The sequence below is a fragment of the Mycetomoellerius zeteki genome, unplaced genomic scaffold, assembly GCF_001594055.1.
Source record: "Mycetomoellerius zeteki isolate Tzet28-1 unplaced genomic scaffold, Tzet1.0 scaffold164, whole genome shotgun sequence".
Classification (NCBI taxonomy): Eukaryota; Metazoa; Arthropoda; class Insecta; order Hymenoptera; family Formicidae; genus Mycetomoellerius; species Mycetomoellerius zeteki.
Genome location: NW_017256594.1, coordinates 1,548,979 through 1,568,994, shown reverse-complemented (window position 1 = coordinate 1,568,994; position 20,016 = coordinate 1,548,979). Strand labels below are relative to the sequence as shown.

The 20,016-nt window shown below is 38.6% G+C and overlaps 1 protein-coding gene and 1 long non-coding RNA gene across 7 annotated transcripts; one reads left to right on the top strand and one right to left on the bottom strand.

The window, feature by feature from the left end:
- The first annotated feature begins 250 nt into the window (after window positions 1–250).
- Dhit (regulator of G protein signaling double hit) lies at window positions 251–14,780 on the top strand. Of its 6 annotated transcripts, none has more exons than XM_018445728.1 (5): window positions 251–2,750; window positions 5,978–6,288; window positions 7,142–7,150; window positions 8,895–9,303; window positions 11,053–14,780. In XM_018445728.1, exons 1-5 carry the CDS (start codon window positions 2,742–2,744, stop codon window positions 11,290–11,292), a joined length of 978 nt encoding a protein of 325 aa, XP_018301230.1. In that variant the 5' UTR covers window positions 251–2,741; the 3' UTR covers window positions 11,293–14,780. The 6 variants fall into 6 exon arrangements, with proteins under 6 accessions (XP_018301230.1, XP_018301229.1, XP_018301227.1 ...); XM_018445727.1 differs by having other exon boundaries at window positions 7,139–7,150; XM_018445725.1 differs by having other exon boundaries at window positions 5,978–6,291.
- Window positions 14,781–17,871: 3,091 nt separating this feature from the next.
- On the bottom strand, window positions 17,872–19,115 carry LOC108721226 (uncharacterized). The gene is made up of 3 exons (XR_001936557.1): window positions 19,010–19,115; window positions 18,011–18,070; window positions 17,872–17,903 (listed from the first exon to the last, which is right to left on the bottom strand). It is a non-coding gene; the product is annotated as an uncharacterized lncRNA (long non-coding RNA).
- Window positions 19,116–20,016: the final 901 nt, after the last annotated feature.

The following is a 20,016-nucleotide window of genomic DNA, read 5'->3' as shown; positions in this document are numbered from 1 at the left end:
GAACGTTTCGTAATAACAAAGGATCATGAGAGTATCGGCGGGTCATTCGCACACAAGGATCATGAGTACGATCATCGCTGCCGTCACCGCAGTACTCGTACATCGGCCGATGGCTCGACCATCGCATCAGCTTCGGAGTCGGCGTTCTGTGATGGTAACAGCATCGGCGTCGGCGCGGCGTCTGCGGAACGCTAGGTAGCTTCGCGTCGCGGCGCTTCGCGTCGGCGTCGCTGGAATCGTCCGCGAAACGGGCAGACAGTGGTGGCCAAGGCACCGTGTAAGCGCGTGTAATCGCCATATTGGCCGAACTCCGGACGATAGCACCTCGCGGGTCGTGGAGCTTTAAAGCTTCCGCGGTTGCTCTTCCATTGCCCGCGTCGGCACGGTCATAATAACGGGAGAAGCACATAAAGTGGAGAGAGGGCGAGCGATCCCTGTGCGGAAAAAGAGGCGGCGAGGAAAGGACACGCGATAATACCGGATACGCCTTCGAACGCCGCATCAAACAGCGAAAAAGAGCTAGAGAGAGAGAGAGAGAGAGAGAGAGAGAGAAAGAGAAAGAGAGAGAGAAAGATAAGGCTAAGATACAACACGCGGACATAGCAGTGACAAGTGTTCCGGATACGCGTGACTTAAATCAAAGCAAGGGAGAATCGCAGCGATCAATCGCGGCGGTGCATCCAAATATCAATATCGATCTTCCTGTTACGGGTATATCTCTCTCAGATTGTATCCTTCAAAGATTACTTTCGTCCGCAAACTCTCGCGTCGGATTCTGCGACGCTTCCATTGTATCACATTTCTCGGTTCTCACTTCCGACGAAAAATCTCTACAAAGTAACGTCTATGTGCTCGATAGAGACTGCATCTTGTTCACGCAAGAAAAGAATCGACTTCCAATATAATTATCAATAAATTCAAATCTCTTCCTGAAACCAATCTTCCTAAGAAGTTTTTCCATCCAACTCCGATTTCGCGGAGACAAGGATTAACGCTCGATCTGTCGGAAGTCTTCCGACAGGATACCAAGCGGTCAATCGACGAGAAGCTGGCACGAAGATAGCCTTCAGCAGTCTACCTTGCCGGCGTGACAGTGTGCGAGTTCGTCTCTCCCTCTGGTCTTCACTGCTGCCAATCAATAACCGGCGCATCGGCTCACTTACGCTCCAATCTCCTAGAGAGAGACTCTCTCTTTCTCTCTCTCTCTCTCTTTCTCTCTCTCTTTCTCTCTCTCTCCTCTCCGTCTCTCTTTGCCTCATCTATCTTCCCACTATCTCACGCTCTTACTTTCAACGCTCCTCTCCTGCTTAATCAAACACGCTAACATTCTCTGATTCGTTTCATCATCTTCCCTTTTCTTCCTACCTTTTTCTTTTTCCTGTCTATCTCTCTCTTCCCTGCGTCTTCTTCCGCACTCTCGTGTGCGAGATACGCGGGACGGGCACCTGTCAACGCAATCAACAGCATCAGGAACATAAGCAGACACAGCGGTAGCGTCAGCAGCGGTCCGAACCAGCGACAGCAGCGCAGGCATTTAAACCTGGCCGTGCCAGCGTCTCGCGCAACATCTTTAACAGGCGCGAGTATCTATTTATAATTCCGTCAAACGCAACGGGGAACGAAAACTGCGGCATCGTGTACAGCTACCTAGGTCAGCCGCGAAGAAAAGAGATGTCGACGTGAGGTTGGCGTTAACCCAAGAGCGTGGCACGGCGCGACGCAGCCACTCCTTTTAAAACCGTGTAATTGAAAGATGTGATGAGTCAATCGCGTGCGACGTCCTTACTGTCATCAACGTCGTCGTCGTTGTCATCGCCCTAAAGTTCAAGGATTTCGTCTCGGTTGGTTGACCGAATTTTTGGAGTCCAAGATACGGGACCGCGTATCTCAATGGAACGCGACGAATTCGCTCGATCGTATCGCGTTCATCCTTGAGAGCAATCGCCATCGGTAGCGAAGGATCTCTACTTCCTGTTCCTTTCAATAGCGGGTCTCGCATCCGCGCACTCTCGCCTCTCTCTCTCTTTCTCTCTCTGCATCTCTCTCTCTCTCTCTCCCTTTCTCTCCTACCTTTCCGACTCGGCCGACCGACCAGTCGATCCGCGCGCGCGGCTGTCCCGTTAAGAGAGAAGGGTGGAGGGTGCCGCGAGAGGGTGACGGTGGTGGAGTGGTATCGTGGCGCGGGTGGTATTAACGAAGAGGATTGTCGAGAGAAAAACGAGGGACAATCGGCAGCAGCGGAAAGTGGAAGACGGTGGGAAATGGATGAAATATCATGCGCGACATCGACGACGTAACCCTCCGCTTGTTGGGGTCCGCCGTTGTTCAGTGTCGTCGCGCGACGTCGCCATCATCGTCGGCGTAGTAACGCCTCGCCCGATCTCGAGGCGAGGAAACCGTTTGGCGGCTGATCGCTTGGTAGTGCGCGTACCTATGTGTCCGTCCGCGAGTCCGTGAAGGGTTCGTACGCTGGGCTGTTACGCGGTTTCGGCTGAGGAGCATTGGTGCGCGCTGGGAGCATGCGGGTTTCGGGCGAGGCCCGGCGAGGCGGCTCCGCGGGAGGACCGGGCTAAAGGAACGACCGCATATCGGAAGGGACACTCGCGAACGCGGGCACGGTGCGCCCGCGGCCGTGCCCGCACCCGCACCCCCGCGTCTCGGCGCCGCGCCGGTCACGCGCCGATTAGGTTCATCCTGAAGACGCGGAAAGCGAGCTGGGCTCGCTTTCGGACGCATGGAACATGATAGAGGTAAGAGTCAAGACGTGAACGTTACTCGTAATCGTTACGTCTGTCTTAAGAAAGGATTAAAGACTCAGCACGGAACAGTAATGGAGTCGCGCTGATCTTCCCCTGAAAGATGTAGTATGACTGCAGCAGCCAGTTCGATTTATGACACGAAAAGCAATGATATTCCTCATATAAATGTGTATACATGATGAATAGTTAATTTCCGTGAAACAGAAAGTTTACAAAACTATAACAATATAAAAATTTCTACGTAATTTATAACTTAATTAACGGTCATATTTTCGGAGTTTACGAAACCTTTTCTAATTTATTAACATGCAAATAAACAATGTGGCTGAATTGAATATTGAAAACCGATTGCATTCAACCGTGTTTAAATTATTCCAGTATAGAATTGAATTATTGCAAATTAATTCTGAAATAGTGTACTGTAATAACATGAACAAGAACTCTATTATCGTTGATTAGAATCTCGCTCGAAATATCTGCAGCTTGCTATTCGTTCAATGTTCACGTAGGGACATAACAAATTCATTTATATATGGATATACGCATACACCCTTGTTCGGATCGAAATAAATTCATGGGATTATCGGACGAAGCTTGCGAGAAGAGAAACGGGGGTTGCAGCTTGCACGTGCTCCGTGATTGCGTGCTGCATGTAGCCAACACACCATTGGGCCATTGACATGTTGACACGCAGCTATGCGTAAACACTATCGCCGTTTCAGAACCGTTGTAAACACAGCGACAGTATTTGCATCTGAGAATACGCGCGATGAGAAGAAACTAATAATGTTCAAAATTGTATTAAAAATGTCAATAACCTTCCGTGCCAAAATACATACTCCTATACAAGTGCTATTTGTTTATTAACGACTATTGAAAATGACCCGATAATAATTAACGAACGCAAATAATTTATTTATTATTCTCATTTGCATTATTAATTATCAAATTAATGAATTAATTATTAATTACCAAGGAGATTTAATCTCTTTAGCAAGCATTACAAAATCAATATAAATTAATTAACAATAGTATTTTTATGTAATTGTCTTTATTTAATTATATTTTATTAAAAACTAGTCTCGTAACGCGCGCGTTTACGGATATGTGGCTTGGTAATATAAGATATTATATTCAAGCTGTACACAGCTATCTTGAAACTAACTTATGCAAAATCCATAGATCACAATTAATCATCTAGTACGAAGTGTTTCCTAAATTTCGCAGCGTTCTCCGTAAACAACGGCTCTTGTTTCCATAATGCCTGCCAAAACAAATCGCTGAGAGATTATTGAAATTTAGATCGTTATATTATCTCGTAATCGAAGTCTCGTTTTTGGAAAGATGATCCGCGAGATACGAAATACGGAATTCGCCTCGTGTATAAACCGCGTGGTGTGTTTTACGAACCAGTCGCTCGAAACGCGGTTTTGCGCGTGGTCTTTTCGATTTCCGGCTTCTATTTCCTGACCACTCTAAATCGCCACGCTCGTATAAATCCGCGTCCGATTTATATCGCGCTATAAACGATTAAACAACGATCCCCTTTCCAATCTCTACGATTCTGATTGTCCAATTTCAATTTCCTTTCCCAATTGTTTCATATCCGTCTTTCTCTTTCTTTCTCCCATCTTGCTCTCTCCTCCTCTCATCTTCACGTGGCTTCATTCGTATGCGCCACCACGTTTATTCGCGAATACACGTGTACACTTTACGCCAGTGCCTGCTGTTTATCAACCTCTTCCCACATCCCCTATAAGCGACTGTCCGATGTAGTCGTTATCGCGCGAGGCCGCATCGGAGAGCGGGTCATCGATATACAACACGGTGTAAAAATAAAGGGCCGCACGCGGCTACGTGCATGTGCAGACATATATCCAAACTTCATTCCGCGAATCTCTTTTATATTGCGAGAGAGAATAAGCAAAAGCCACGTTGAATATATTTTCACGAGATTCGAACGCTGGCTGGAATAAATTCATGCGCTCAGAATTTCATTCGTTTGTCCCTTTCTTTTGTTTGACGGAACAGGAAAAGATGCAAAGAAAATTCCGAACTGTATGCAAACTGCATCAAAGCTGATCTTTAATGATATTTTATTTTAAAATACTTTTGACTTTTATCAGTACAATAAAATATTAGTGATTCTCTTGATATTTGTAATCGCTATATAATGTTTCTTGCGTAATTTTCCTAAAAAAAAAAAAAGAGAAAAAGAAGAAAGTATCAATGCAAAAACAAATTAAATTATTGATTTATTCTAAAACCAATAATGTTATGAACAGAACTGCAATTGAGAAACGTCTAAACTTTTTGAAAAACGATCGGAAATACAGATTTTGAATTGAGATCGCGTTCTTAAATATGGCATTAAGAGTTTAATCCTCTCCTTAGACTTTCTCCGGGAATCCAATATCGGTCAGCTCAGCCGTCTGGCGATCATGAATTTTAAATACCAAAGACCTCGAACGGAACAGCGAACGGAAGAATAATAAATCTCCGGCTACATCTCTCACTTCGATATCGCCATCGTCGGATCGCGCTGAAAATACAAGCCAATCGATACGTGCAGCTGAGCGTACGACAATCGTATCCGAACTAATTGGTTGCTTTTTGAAAGCTTACGTGTCAATCGTACTAGTTTATTTTGACTAAAGCTTAACTTTATCGTATTGCCACAGTGAGTAAATTGTCCTGTTCTCTTCTTAGGATTTATTATTTAAATATGGGAATTTAATAGTCATGATTTTCATGCTAAATGCTTAATTGAAATCTACTTTTAGCGTATACTTAATGATTCTGTTTTCCTCCCAAAATTGATCTGAATTACTTTGGCGATTTTTATGATTTCCTTCATCTTGCACAATAAAAATATCTATTTATATCTTAATGATAAATTATACATATTGATATTTAAAAAATTACTATTACTTTCGTATAGAGACAATTGGATTATTATATAAAATGAAATTATAATATATAAATATGTGTACTAAATGTGCACAATACTAATATTTAAAAAACTTCATATTATTGGTCTATATTTGAACATGTTTCTAAAAAAATTCAATGTCAGTCACCTTGCGTAAACAAATCGCAAAGCCGACAAGTGGTTCATTGTGTTCCGGAAGCCACTGATTTAATAGAACTATTCTTAGCACCGGGATAAGCTCGTTCGCACGTGGTGTGCGGATTCAGAGGGCGGATGTCGCTTCCAGATGTCGAGTGGACTTGGTGCAACCGCAATGGGAATCGGCGTTAGTCACGGGACGGGCGGCGAAGGTGTAGCTGGTGGTTGCCGCCTCCGTGCACAGAACCAAGGCCAGGCCTCGGGGTCCACGATGCAGCATAATCCGCAGTCGTCTCAGCAGCAGCAGCAGCAGCAACAGCAGTCGCAGCAGCAGCAGCAGCAACAGGCGCCCTCGTCGCAGCAGCAATCGCAGCAACAGCAACGTCAGACGGCCGGATTCACGGGTCGATCGAAGAAGGACAACTGTTGCCTATGCTGGTGCTGTTGCTGCAGTTGTTCGTGGTATTATCGATCCTGTCAGATCATGGCTCGTACATCGATGCGACCGAAAGAAAATATTCTAAAGAAAATTGCTGATACGAAGGCCGAGCAATTCGGTATTTTTTATCGCTCTCTTATAACGTTAATTTAACATTTTTAGTAATCGCTTATGTATAAAACAGAAAATCGTAATAATCTTTTATTAATCAAATGTGAATAAAAAATCTTGTCATCTCTTAGATTATTATTTAAAAATCTATCTCGAGTTGTTTTCCTTCACAATGACGTGTTACATTGGCTGCGTTCAGCAGAAAAAGCAGCTGTTGCAATTGTTGTAAGATTCTTTAATATGATTAGTTTATACATTTAAATCCATTGAGGAACTAAGTGCAAGAACCAATCATATTAAAGAATCTTACAACAGTTGCAAAGCTGCTTTTTCTGCTGAACGCCGCCATTGATTTAACTCTTGAAGCGGACAACGCACCGATGTACGAAATGTTTTATTAAATTATGAAGAACAATACTCGATTTATACGACAATGGACAAATCGTTAATGAAGAGAATAGACCTCCGAATTGCACGAAGTGACTTCAATTTCTCGTTCTATAATTACGTGTACTCGCGATGGCGAGTTACTGAAAAGTCGGCACAAAGAGTTTTCATTGTAATCGCAAACATAAGGTAGATGAAAACGAGCCACTCGCTATTATCGTTATCGCGAGGCTATTTTCGTGCTTACTTCATCTACTGAACCTCTCGCCATTGAAACGATATCGGTCCATTGTCTTTAAACTCTCGCGTGTGATCCATTTATTGCCGTGCAGACGTACCTACATATTGCCTTTCTGTGTTTCATGCCACAAGTAGGAATAAATGGTAAGCAGGCCACGGACTGTGCGTTAATGCTGCTTGTTTATTATGTCGATGGTGATGCTATCGTAATGCACGTATTACGGCTCATAGAAACGGGGTTATGCACATACCACGCGTCCTTCCTACGCGAGCCATCTTTACAAATTATACGCTAGTAGCCTACTCATTCTGGGCTGGCATCGACCCGAAAGAGTATCTGAGGTGCAATGGCATTTCCTGAATTTCTACCGCGGGAATATGCGACGGTATACTCTTAACTGTTTCGTCATATCAATGTGAAGGAATCTTTCAAAAAATATATGTTTTGAAATGTATCTTCTTCATTTTTGGGATTATAAAATTTGCTTCATGTTGCGCAACGTTATATTTTTCCTTAACCCCCAAAAGTAAACGCATTCATAGCAGTATAATTCAAAAGTAACAATAAAATTACAATTTTCAGCAGTTGTCTATTTTATTAGTTATATTATAGTTATTATAATTAAGACATATTTTTAAAAGAAATCGTTGCTATTGAAGTAAAATTTCAATGAATAACAAGTCTACAAATAATTGGTTTTACAATTGTTTACAACATTAGATAAAAAAAGACTCTTTCACAATAAAGAAACTATTACGTAATTTGCGGGTTATTGCCGTGTTTTGATTGTTGTTGCCAACATTTCATGAACGTTGCAGTTCACTTCATCAGGGCGAGGAGCAACCTTTGTAAAGTAGACTCTTGCAATATTTTGTAAAATTTACGACAAATGAGTCCGTGAGAAATATCCTAAAATTATCAAATATTTTATTTTCGTTTATTCATTCAAATAAAAAACTTAGAAATAAATTCGATCGATCAGACGGTAACTGATACAGAACCAATCATTTTCGTGATTTGCCATCTCTGACCAAGTCGCGTAAACCGTTCAGAATCGCCGTTTATTTCCGCAGTTGTGGTTCGCAAACGCCATAGGACAACCGCGTCATCAAGCACAAAGAATCGGCCTTCCAATGACCCGGTTTTGTGCCTGTTATCGACACGACTAATATTTTCTCTCGGTTCGATGCCACTCGTTCACGTCTCTTTGTATCTCGTTATCCTCAGTCTGGATTAAATTAGCTATCCTGACGATCGTTAATCATTATCATTTTCTACTGTATGTGTGCGTCCGCCGGATCATACTCTTCCCTTCGTCACTCATTTTATAGCTCTTCATTTCCCGAGGCTATCAAGTTTAATATTCATTTTTTACACATCTTTCCTTCGCCTTCCTTCATTCTCGGCTGTCTATCATTACTTTCGCGTTTGCGTTCCTTCCGTCATCCTCATATTTGCAAACAAAAATCACCACACTGTAATATTATCGTACTATCGTTATAATTAATACGATGGTTTACGATCAATTTCAACATCAATATCGATATTATAATCTATGATAAATTTCTGATCGGTAGCCCCGATCCACCCCTCACCTGTTATAATTGTAACGTAAAGTAGATTAAAGTAACTATGCAAAAAGAAACGTGCAATAAATTATTATTTTTAGTTATTCTTTCGATTATACAGTAATAACTAAAATCTACATAATATAATAATAAATTATAAATAAATACTATTTTTTCAAACGCGATTTAAACATGAATAAAATAGCTTATAATCATCAGCCTGTTTATTTAATAGTCTCGATTGTCTCGCACAATCCTACACGTTATTAACGATATAGAGAGACCTATAAGATAGTTCTAACGTGCGTTGTCGTCTTAGTTTGGCGGCAGTCGGTGGTAATTCGACGGGTAGCGGCGGTGCGGGCGATCAGGGCAAGAAAAAGGGCAATGCCGGTGTCAGTGGTGACCACGGCAGTGGCATCAGCGTCACCGACTTCGCGGGTGCAGGTGCGGGTAACGGTCTCGATGGACTCGACGGCCTCGACGGCGGTCTGGAGCGCTGCAGCTTGGAGGAGGTTCGGGCCTGGGGCTCGTCCTTCGACAAACTGATGAGGAGCGGCGCCGGCCGCAAGCTCTTCAGAGAGTTTCTCGTGAGCGAATACAGCGAGGAGAACATCGCCTTCTGGCTTGCCTGCGAGCAACTCAAGAGGGAGAACAATCCCGAGACGATCGAGGAGAAGGCGCGCTACATTTACGAGGATTACATATCCATACTTTCGCCAAAGGAAGTGAGTAAACTCTCCTTGACTCGTAAAGAAAATGCTTACTTACTCGTGATAAGAAATCGTAATCGTAACTCGATTGAAACACTCGGGAGCAGCCAGCAGATGACCACTGATCTATTATTTACGTCTAGAATTATATAAAGTAGCATAATTATAATTCCTTTATATAAATAGAGATATAAGATATTTTTGTTATTATTAGAGAGTATATACAATAATTATTGGCAATAATTGAAATTAGAGCGGCATCTTCGAATTAAGATTATGATTTATTGTTAGTTTTTCTCAGGTGTTTCGGATCTACTAGCGATAATTAAATTTATCTATTTCGAAACAATTTTTTATATTTTTAATATATTTTCACGTTTTCTTTTTTTAAATTTATTTAGCAATTGTGAAGTATTTTTGAATTGATAATTTTATCTGTTATTATTCGTTTCTAATTGTGATCATTTGATAACTTTAATAAAATTTTGCTTATAATAACATAAGATAAAAAATAGTATAGCGCTTTCGAATAGAATAACGACATATGTATTATACTAAAATAGGGTGAATAATAAAATTATATATAGATATATTAGAATCCTGAATATATGATTATTGCAAAATATATATGTAACCATTTTACATGACGTTTGAAAGTACGATATTTAAGAAGAAATTATTTTTATTTTCTGGAAAAAACGTGCTCTATTATTATGGTACATTCCGGTTCTGAAGTAGAGATAGCGTCAACCTGGAAATAATAAGCATATTCTAACGTAACCATCTATTTAGTTTATAATGGCATACGCAGTATGCGTCATGCGATCAGTATCTGCTACTTTGAATAGCCCGTGCGATGCATCATAAGCACTTACACATTTCATAATATAAAATAATTCCTACCAGAGCTTCCAGAGCTGTTAGCTTTGACGATAGAATCGATAATGTCATTGGATGTATTATCTAGTTATACCATTTTTTTTATCGGATGCAAAAAGTCGAGTGTACGAATGCGCAAGAATTAGAAAAACGCGACAGTAAAATTAAATGCAGTTTGAAGTGAAGGGAGACTTTTGCAATATAATGTTTTGTTTGAGAAAAGCTGCGAATGCGCGTGACTGATTTCTTCCATATTAACCGACTGACCTAGTGACCCAGTGACCCCTTTAACAACTTATTCACCCAAATGGGGCGAATGCACGAACCTTCTTTTGCCATTCGAACATTACGGCATAATTGTACAGTACACGTTTGTGCATTATTGCAATCACCTAGATCATTTTACGAGATAATATAAAAAAGATCGTGTTAAAAGTATGTCGTACACATATTATGGTCTATAATTCTTGGAAAGTTTTTTATCGTTGTTTATAACTATGAATATATCGGTGCTTCGCCATTCTTTGTGATAAAGAAAAATTGTTTCGAAAGTGCGGTTAAAAGACTTACATATTAGCTTCATCTTCGAGGCCATGGATCTGTCTGTTCCTAAAAAATTATATTTATGTAATTAGTTAAAAGAATAAAATTTTTCAAATTTATAAATTTTATTATATATTATTATTTTATGAGAGAGAGAAAGAAACATTGTAGAATTAAAAGATATTTTATGAGAAATGAATGTAAATTGCATGCAAATAGTGACTTGTAAATTAAGATACAATGAGTTGCAGTAGTTTCGTAGAATATTTTTATATACATGTAGTTAATCATACCTGATACAAATTTTAATTAATCCGTTTTCTTTGTCGTTTATGTTTGCAGGTGAGTTTGGACTCGCGGGTGCGAGAAATTGTGAATCGCAACATGGTGGAGCCTACGCCGCATACCTTCGACGAGGCGCAGCTACAAATCTATACCCTCATGCACCGGGACTCGTATCCGCGTTTTGTCAACAGCGAGATTTACCGGAGAGTGGCCAGAATGAATAGCAGCGGCCCGCCTAGCCCGAGTACCGGGCAGGAGCACAGTGGGAAGACGAAGAGCAAGCGAGGAGCGACGTAATCGTGATCGTGATGGTCCAGAGACGTCGGGAGCGCGGACCAAGACCTCTAAAATCAAGCATCTTCACCAAAGCCACGATCGGCCGAACCGTTCGGCAAGGGTTCGCAACACCCTCCTCGTCGGAAAGCCTCCGTCGAGGCGAGGAATCGCCCGAGCGGACGAATGGCTGACGAAGCTAATCCCTCGCAGGAGGGTATATCCATCCTCACGGGTGGACGACGAGCTTTCTGGTCACGTCAGATTGCTCGCACGGAAGCCAGGGGCTTGTTCAGTGATTCGCTTTTCCACGCGAACGCGTAACGGGGCCATGTAATCGCGCTCGCCATTACATGCGAGCCATTACGACACCGATGATGATGATGATAATGATGATGATGATGGACTGAACGTACGACGAGATCGCGATCGCGGTTGATCGCGTAGGTCACAAATCGCCCAACGTTCCACTTTCAGGATTTCTGTACCGAGCGCATGCACGCGGGACAGTGGATCGTAGCAGGAGAAAGGGTCACGCGATCGCACGGGGATGACGAGCACCAACGCGAACACCATTGATCCTCCCGTGTCCATCGATCTACGAGCCTTGCGATCTACCCTTGTTGTAGTTGTAACTCAAAAGCTCGAATAGGAGATCGAGATTCGGGCTCGCGAGATTCCCCTTTCTCTTTCGCTCTTCTCGGCTTAAAAGCGAATTCGATTTGAATCACATACCTTATGTCTTTCACAAGTCATTACAAAATAGTCGAAGTATCCTCTTATTCTATTTCTTAGCAAATACCGAAGAAAGTTAGAAAAATATTCTGGATATTTTTTTAAATTAAATTCACGCATGTTAAACGTGAACGATTCTAACTCAATTTGCCAAAGGCCAAGCAGACTGAAAGAGGTAGACTATCTGATTTAAATCTGATACGTTTGACGAAACGAGATGCTCACAACATAATAACTATAATTATCTGACACGTTTGTTATTGAAGACATGATGATAAATGCCACACATATTTCTAGTCATATGTATTCGACCGAAATTCCGCGGATGAACAAGCTTTACAAGCTCGCAAATTGAACTTTTGCGGAATAATGAATACTAATCCCTTTCTCAGGACGCAATTGATTCCCGGATGCATTTTATCGCGATTGTGTCTCCTGTGATTTTAAGATTAACGCGCGTAGCAAAAGAAGAGAATGTCTTCGTGAAAATAGGTTTAATCTGCTCAAGATCGAACTTACCGTTTGCTCTCTTTCTCTTCCTTCTCTCTTTCTCTCTCTTTCTCTTTTTCTCTTCTCTCTCTCTTTCTCTATTTCTCTCTCGTTTCCGCGACGTTTACCTTCCATGGATGGGGGAGAATCGAGTTAACATCGTCACACAGCCCGTAACTTCAGGGTAACGTATCGTAATGCATTTTTTATCGCGCGCACTTTTCTATAATCATCAGTAGTCCGCGAGTTTTCCTCCTCGGGGAAGGACAAAGTCGCGAAATCGTACTATACTTATCCAGGAAAACGAGGAGAGTATCGAGAAAGGGAAAGGGAGAGAAAAAGAGAGTATCTTTATCAAGAAACATCGTTATGGATATCTTGATTCGTTCGCTTTCATCACACTTTTATGGGTTACCCGATGGACAGGGGTTTTCGCCACTTCTGGTACGTCATCCCCATGGCGGATATTGAGCTACTGCCAGCGAGAATACACCAAAGATCGAACGTGCGCTGAAGCAACCAAATAATCTGACGATCACCAAAGGGAGGAATAACATTCAATCGACATCACATGCATATGCACACACGACTACACAAACATGCGCACGTACAGATATATACATGTACAAAGACACGCATACACACACCCACGCTGACGCAAAGCGCGTACGCTCGTGTAGAATCTAGTCATCGTCACGCGGAAACGCGCGATTGGAAGAAAAATGGCCTAAACACGAGAAAAAAAAATACCAAGTGCATCCTTCGAACTCGCGCGAAAAGTCGAGGCTGTCGCATCGAAATTGAACTGTCATCGTTAATGAAAGCAATGAAAGAGGAGAAACGCGGGAGGAGAGAGAGAGAGAGAGAGAGAGAGAGAGAGAGAGAGAGAGAGAGAGGAATGTCACGAAAGCGGCTCGACAAAAAGCGAGGCGAGACGAGGCGTCGCGGTGCGGACGCATCTTTTAACATTAATTCATAAGTATATAAGTATGGAATAGGATTTAAAATAAAATAAAAATAAAATAAAGAGAAACACTCAAACGTCATTTGTAAGCACGATTGAAAAGCCAGCATCATTCGCGCCGCGGCGTCCGCTTGCTATAATAAGAATTTCTTCTCGGCCGCGATGCGCTCCGACTCGAACGATTCACTTTGCCTTCAGATTTATGTTCCGCTTCCTGAGTCTGTATCCCGACTCTGTAACTCTTAACAGTGTCAGTATCATTATGTTATTGCGCAGATATGAAAAAAAACCTGTGTAACGACAATATAACGATAACCGTCGTTAAGAGTTACGGAATCAGGGAACAGTATTCTGTACAGGACTACCGACAGTTGACGATATCGTTAATTAGCGACAGCCAATGGTGAAAAGGAAATAAGCGCGACTCTGATTAGTCGTTAATTAACGATACCGTCGACAACTGTCGATAGCCATGTACAGAATACAAGTCCAGAAGTGTCGCACGAATGTTCCCTATAGTATGTTTACATCTGATTGTGAGATTTGCTGTAGTATATATGCGCATAGCACTGTGTTTGACAATGGTATATAATGTAAACGCTGGAGAGTCTCAGAATGAAATTATGAAGAAATATGAGCAAGTGTCTGAACGCGAATAATGTTAAACGTAAAGATTAATAGCCAGCTTAATATAAAGTAATGTCCCGAAGAAACTCCTCCAGCGTTCGTACCTACTTATGTTAGACACAAGTCACGCGAAATGAATGTCAGATGTAAACTTGTCGCCACCTCGGCCGCCACTGCTAGCATCTCATCTCACGTTGTGGGACCGATCGGGAAAGAGAACGACATTTGGCCGAGATCGCGACTGCGTATCGCAAGCTCAAGAGACTCATATTATATACGTACTTATTCTTTCGTTTCCCCTCCTCCCCCCCTCACAAACAATATACTCTCAGGAATTCATTGAAACGCATCGGTGGACGACATAACGTAATATTCGCCGCGCTATAAAACGACCAAGAGAGCGATAGAATTTCGAGCGCATCGCGGCGCGCGATCTTCGCGACTTGCGACATAGATCGGTATTACGTTGCGACAGGTAGGACATGTCAACCATTATACATTACACGTAACAAAGGACGCGTGTGCTCTCCCGAGGATCATCGTAATCGGGAAGCGTGAGACGATATATGAATACGCGTTTCTCTAGTCAAATCGAAATTGTCGGTATCGTCGCGAGCGGATAACACAAGCGATAACACAGTCAGTCAGCGTTTGGCTACTGCCCTGTAGATAATATATAGATAGGTATAATGAACGAAGAAAATATTAATGATTATAAATATAAATATATAAATATATATATATAAATATAAAGAGAGAAGAAATATATATATAAATATACAGAAAAATATGTGCTATGTTCTACATAGGTGCCGAATGCGAGCGTGCGAGAATAACCGTGAGAGAGAATGTGAGAGGGTGATGCGTGAATCTTTTTAATCTTCGATTTTTTGTTCGACGCGAGGACAGCCCGTCCGTCGCGACCGAAAAGATGACGGTACTAATGGAGATCTCAAGCCGATTTTAATTCTAGCATCGACTACTCGCGTGACACCGATGCAGAAGACGATACAATGAACGTGATACAATGAAGATCACATGAGCAGTGAGAATGCGCGAGTAGATTGAGAGAGAGGAGGATAGAGCGACAATGATATAAATAGGCGTAAATATCCTTTTAAGACTTGTGAATGCAATATTATCTTATTATTATTGTCATCGTTATTATATTATATCGTTATAGAGTAATTATCATTATTACTGCTATTATGCGACTATCGTTATTAATCCTTGTTTCTTTTTCTTTTTTGCTGCAATTTTCGCAAGCAAGTCGCAAGAAGTATTGTGATATAGAAATTTTGTGATATAGAAGTTAAATGTCTTCGTCGAAGACACTCGCACTTTTCGCTCTCTCCTCTTCTATCTTCAGCAGGGCTGTTCATTTAGGACCTCAACGCGATTTCTGGAGGCCTCGCGTCGGCATCGTCGATGAAATTAAGTGGTGAGATTGCTCGAACATCGTCTTCACTAATAAACGCACAATTTTCTCAACCTTCGATCCCCTGCTTCTTTCTTCACGAGGAAATCTCCCTTAAAATCTGTGTAGGGCGGAGAGGTAAGGGCATGCCAGATCCACCATCAGCACAGCTGCGATCGTGCATGAATCTCTCCCGACCCTTGCATATGTTAAGACCTTCCAGTTTTTATTTTCAAAACAATTGATGAACTCCTTCGGCGCCATGTGTACAGGTAAGTGTCAACTAATTTTATAAATTCTCGATTAAACTTGGATTTATCTTGAAACGATGATTGATTGAATTTTACCAAACCATTTGGAAGAAATGTTCAAGAGAAGCATTGGAAATGCCACCATAAATTTTTATTTTCATTCATTGCATTAATTTTTAATAACCTTAACAATTATATTTTTTAATATATAATTATGTCGAATAAGATATATTGTAAATATATATGACATTAAAAAAAGGACATTATACAAATTTATTGCGAGTTAAAAATATAAAATGGACATCCGTAAATGATTTAAAAATTGAAATATATAAGTGGCCTCGAAATGCTAAGAGCGCATATATATTTTTTTAGAACAAATCTAAACAATTAAATTATCAATAAATGAGTTAAATCAATACAATATGACTTATTAAATAAATATAAATTTATAAAATAACAATTTTAGACATAATCAGTATTTATTTTCAGAAGATTTAAATTCTACATTATTACATTTTCAAAAATTTATAAAAAGCAGTGAAATCCCTAAAAAAACTTTTTTAAAAAAAGAAAAAATATACGCCAAGTGTATTTTAAACATTAAAAAAGATATTGAATTCTTAATAAAAAACGGATATGAAATAAATGTAATTAGCCAAGTATTTCATTACGCAAGACACATAAGATAGACTGAAAGTGACTAAATTTGTCAATGATTTTTTATCTCAAAAAAGTTATGTTAAACTAACTGAAGATGAGACTTAATTACTTCAATTATAATTATTAATAAATATCTACTGTGTATTACTCTTCAAAAAGGTACCTTAAATGTTTTTAACAATGTTAGTTAAAATAATAATCAATTAATACATGCATATTGTTTAATTTTGGTACAAACATTATCTGTTTCAACTTATCTTCCGTACTGTTTCAACTTACTTCGATGCTAGGTGGGTTGCAATAGTTGAAGTACTTCTCTTAAAGCCTATTTTTCAAAAACTAGTTATAAGGTTTGAATCTTTTGCTTTTAAGAATTAGTGAAGGATGAATAAAGGATTTAAAAAAACAAAAAATTGTAATCCTAACATAAAATTTGAGATAGTTATGACGAAAAATACAAAAATTGTTTCAACCCACCTCGGTCTCCCCTACCCACAATTAAACTATGTTACCCACTATATATTTTAATTTATAATCTAAATACTGTGTTGAAATAATATATTCACAGAAGTACAATTAATGCTACCCGGGCATGCCAAGTTTTTTCTTCACTATAATTCATTGACAATTTTATATTAATATATTGACAAATTTAGTCACTTTCAGTCTATCTTATGTGTCTTGCGTAATGAAATACTTGGCTAATTACATTTATTTCATATCCATTTTTTATTAAGAAGAATTCAATATCTTTTTTATGCACTTGGTGTATATTTTCTTTTTTTACAAAGGTTTTTTTAGGGATTACATTTTTTGAACAATTTCTTTAATATTCAGTGATGATTGTCTTCCCTGTGAACAAATACCAACTTCTAATCAATGATTTTTTTAGATCAAATTTTTACGATAACTGTTATTTTTTATCTCTAGTTCCTCGATATATTGTTATTGATGTCTGTCCTTGGACGGACCATAGTAACTGGATTATTTGGTTTGTTCTGCAATTAAAAAATTCGTCTCATTAATTTTTCTTCTTCGTATTGAAACTCTAATAGCGAATTCGATTGGACGCACTCAGTGCGCACTGGTGCACATTAAAGCCATCAGACGCAAATTAAACGTAAAGAAATGTTTATAAATAAACATAAAAATCGGATAAATCGTGAAACACTCAATACACTTTATTGTGCTGTTAGGTAAAATATGTATATTTTATAATTCGTAACATTTGCATTTCATTTTTATACTTGAATTAAATATTGCAATGTACAACGGCTTTAATGTGCAGTAGTGCGCACTAGTGCGTCCAATCAAATTCGCCATTATTAAACTTTATATCTCTATGACTTACCGGAGGCGGTGCATTGTTGCTTGTCTGAGAATTCATTTTTTCTTGAATTACCGTTTTGTTTTTGTCGTTTTTTTCAATTGATTTTGTTGTTTCTTTATTTGATGTTGTTTCTTTTATTTCTTTAAATGATTTTCGATACTGAAATAATTCGGTATGAATTTATATATAATAATAAATTATAATAATATAATAAATAATAAATTGATTTAATAAAAAATATATAATATATTATTCGAAACACCTACTTTTGACCAATCATGGCTTCCTTTATTATATTTGTTGTATTCCTTGCCGTGCCTAAAATTCTGATAATGTGAATTTATATATATTACGTATCAAATTCTGCCAAATTCCGGATTTTTTAAATGCTATACCGACAGAACTACCGTAGTAGTAGATCTGTTCTTTTTAATCTTTAGAGGGCCGGACTGGCTATTATAGTAGCCAGTAACAGAAGTCTGTATAACTTGAATCACCGCAGTCCATCAAATTCAGCTATTATTTCATTAATATAACTGAGAATGTGTTTTGAAGATTTTCATACAATACAGACTTTGCCATAAATTCCAATATTTTCATTTGATAGGAAAAAATGATAATTAGCAAAAAATATATAAATGTAAAAAAAAACGAAAAAAGAGACTACATAACTTTCTACGTCCACGTCGTTAGTCTTGGATTACGCTAAAGGAAAATTTCATATGTACGTAAATGTCTATGTTATTTAATTCGACTTATCTAGACTTATCTAGGTAAATAACACTATTTCTACATAAAATTTCGATAATCTGATTTCAGAAACATGTTCTGCGACATCAAAAACACTTAGGAATACTAAAAATAAAAAATGAAAATTTTCCACATTGGCCACATTCCGTTGCGGACCGGACTGATCACTATAGTGGCCAGCGGAAAACTCATCAACTTCTCGTAATATAAACATTCAATATATACATGAATTTTACATTAAAAAAATTCAAAATTTCAAGGCAAAAATGCCGGCCCTCTAAAGGTTAACTAAAGTTCTTGTACGACATCTCTCTTCCTGTTCTTTCTACATTGAAGAGAAAATGAGAAAAGATGAACCATGTAAGAAGTTCAGCTAAAAAGAAGAGACCTACCTATCACAAATTAAATTGCTTAGTAATTTAATGATTTGACGCTTATAGGCATCTTAGAAAGATTTTAATAATGCTGATAAATATACTAAAATTTATAAATAATTTATTGCCAAAAAGTATTACCATTTTTAAGGATTGAATTGTTGCGCGAAATATCCTCTTTCTTTCTCTTTTCTACAAGTGCCTTTAGACCGCCGAGCTTCGACCGTTATAAGCTTATTTCCAACTGAGCCTCTACAATGAAAATAATTTAAAAAATTATTTACAAATTTATGAGTTTTCAAAAAAATCTTTTTTATGAGATACATGTGTACATTACGAATGCATAATCTTACGCGTAATAAAATGCACGGAGAACGTGCATTTTATTATATAAAATTATTCAAAATTATCTAATTTTCTAAATTATCTTATAATTGTTTGATTACGTTAATTGAGGAGAAGACTTTCAAAATGCGTTTTATCCAAAATTTGTAATTTTCAGAAAACGAAAAAAAAAAGAAACTCTGCACACAAGAAAATTACTTTACAGAAAATAACAATGTGCCAATCAATAGAATGTGAAATATTAAACAAAATTGCTAAACAATTACTAAAAATGTTAAACAAGTGCATTTTGTTTATCTCTAGTTAAAAAACATAATGCACTTCGAAATGTCTATGTTTTTTCAGCATAAATTAACGATGAAAAAATGCTTTTTGAATATCTCAGAGTAGTTTATAATATGAGTCTTTCAATGAACATTATGTCATCTCTAACTGAAAAAAACGAAATTTTGGACAAAGTGCATTTTGGTATTCTGTTCTTCAATTATGCTTAACGATACAAAATTTTATTTTTAATAATAATCTGTCTAAATATTCAAAAGTATTAATTATCACTGGGGTTTTGCGATTATATCGTGTCAATTTGACACTAATAATAGTCAAATTTAACTACAGTTTTAGTATAAAATAATGATGTATTTAGTAGGAGCAGTGCCGACTTAAATTAAGTTAAGTTTGACACTATATAAATTTAACAGAGTGTGTTTTTCGTTACGTATATATAATATAAAAGTCTTATAATTTTTACATTCAAATCTTGATATTTTTCAATTGATTATTTTCAATAATATATATTTTTTTTC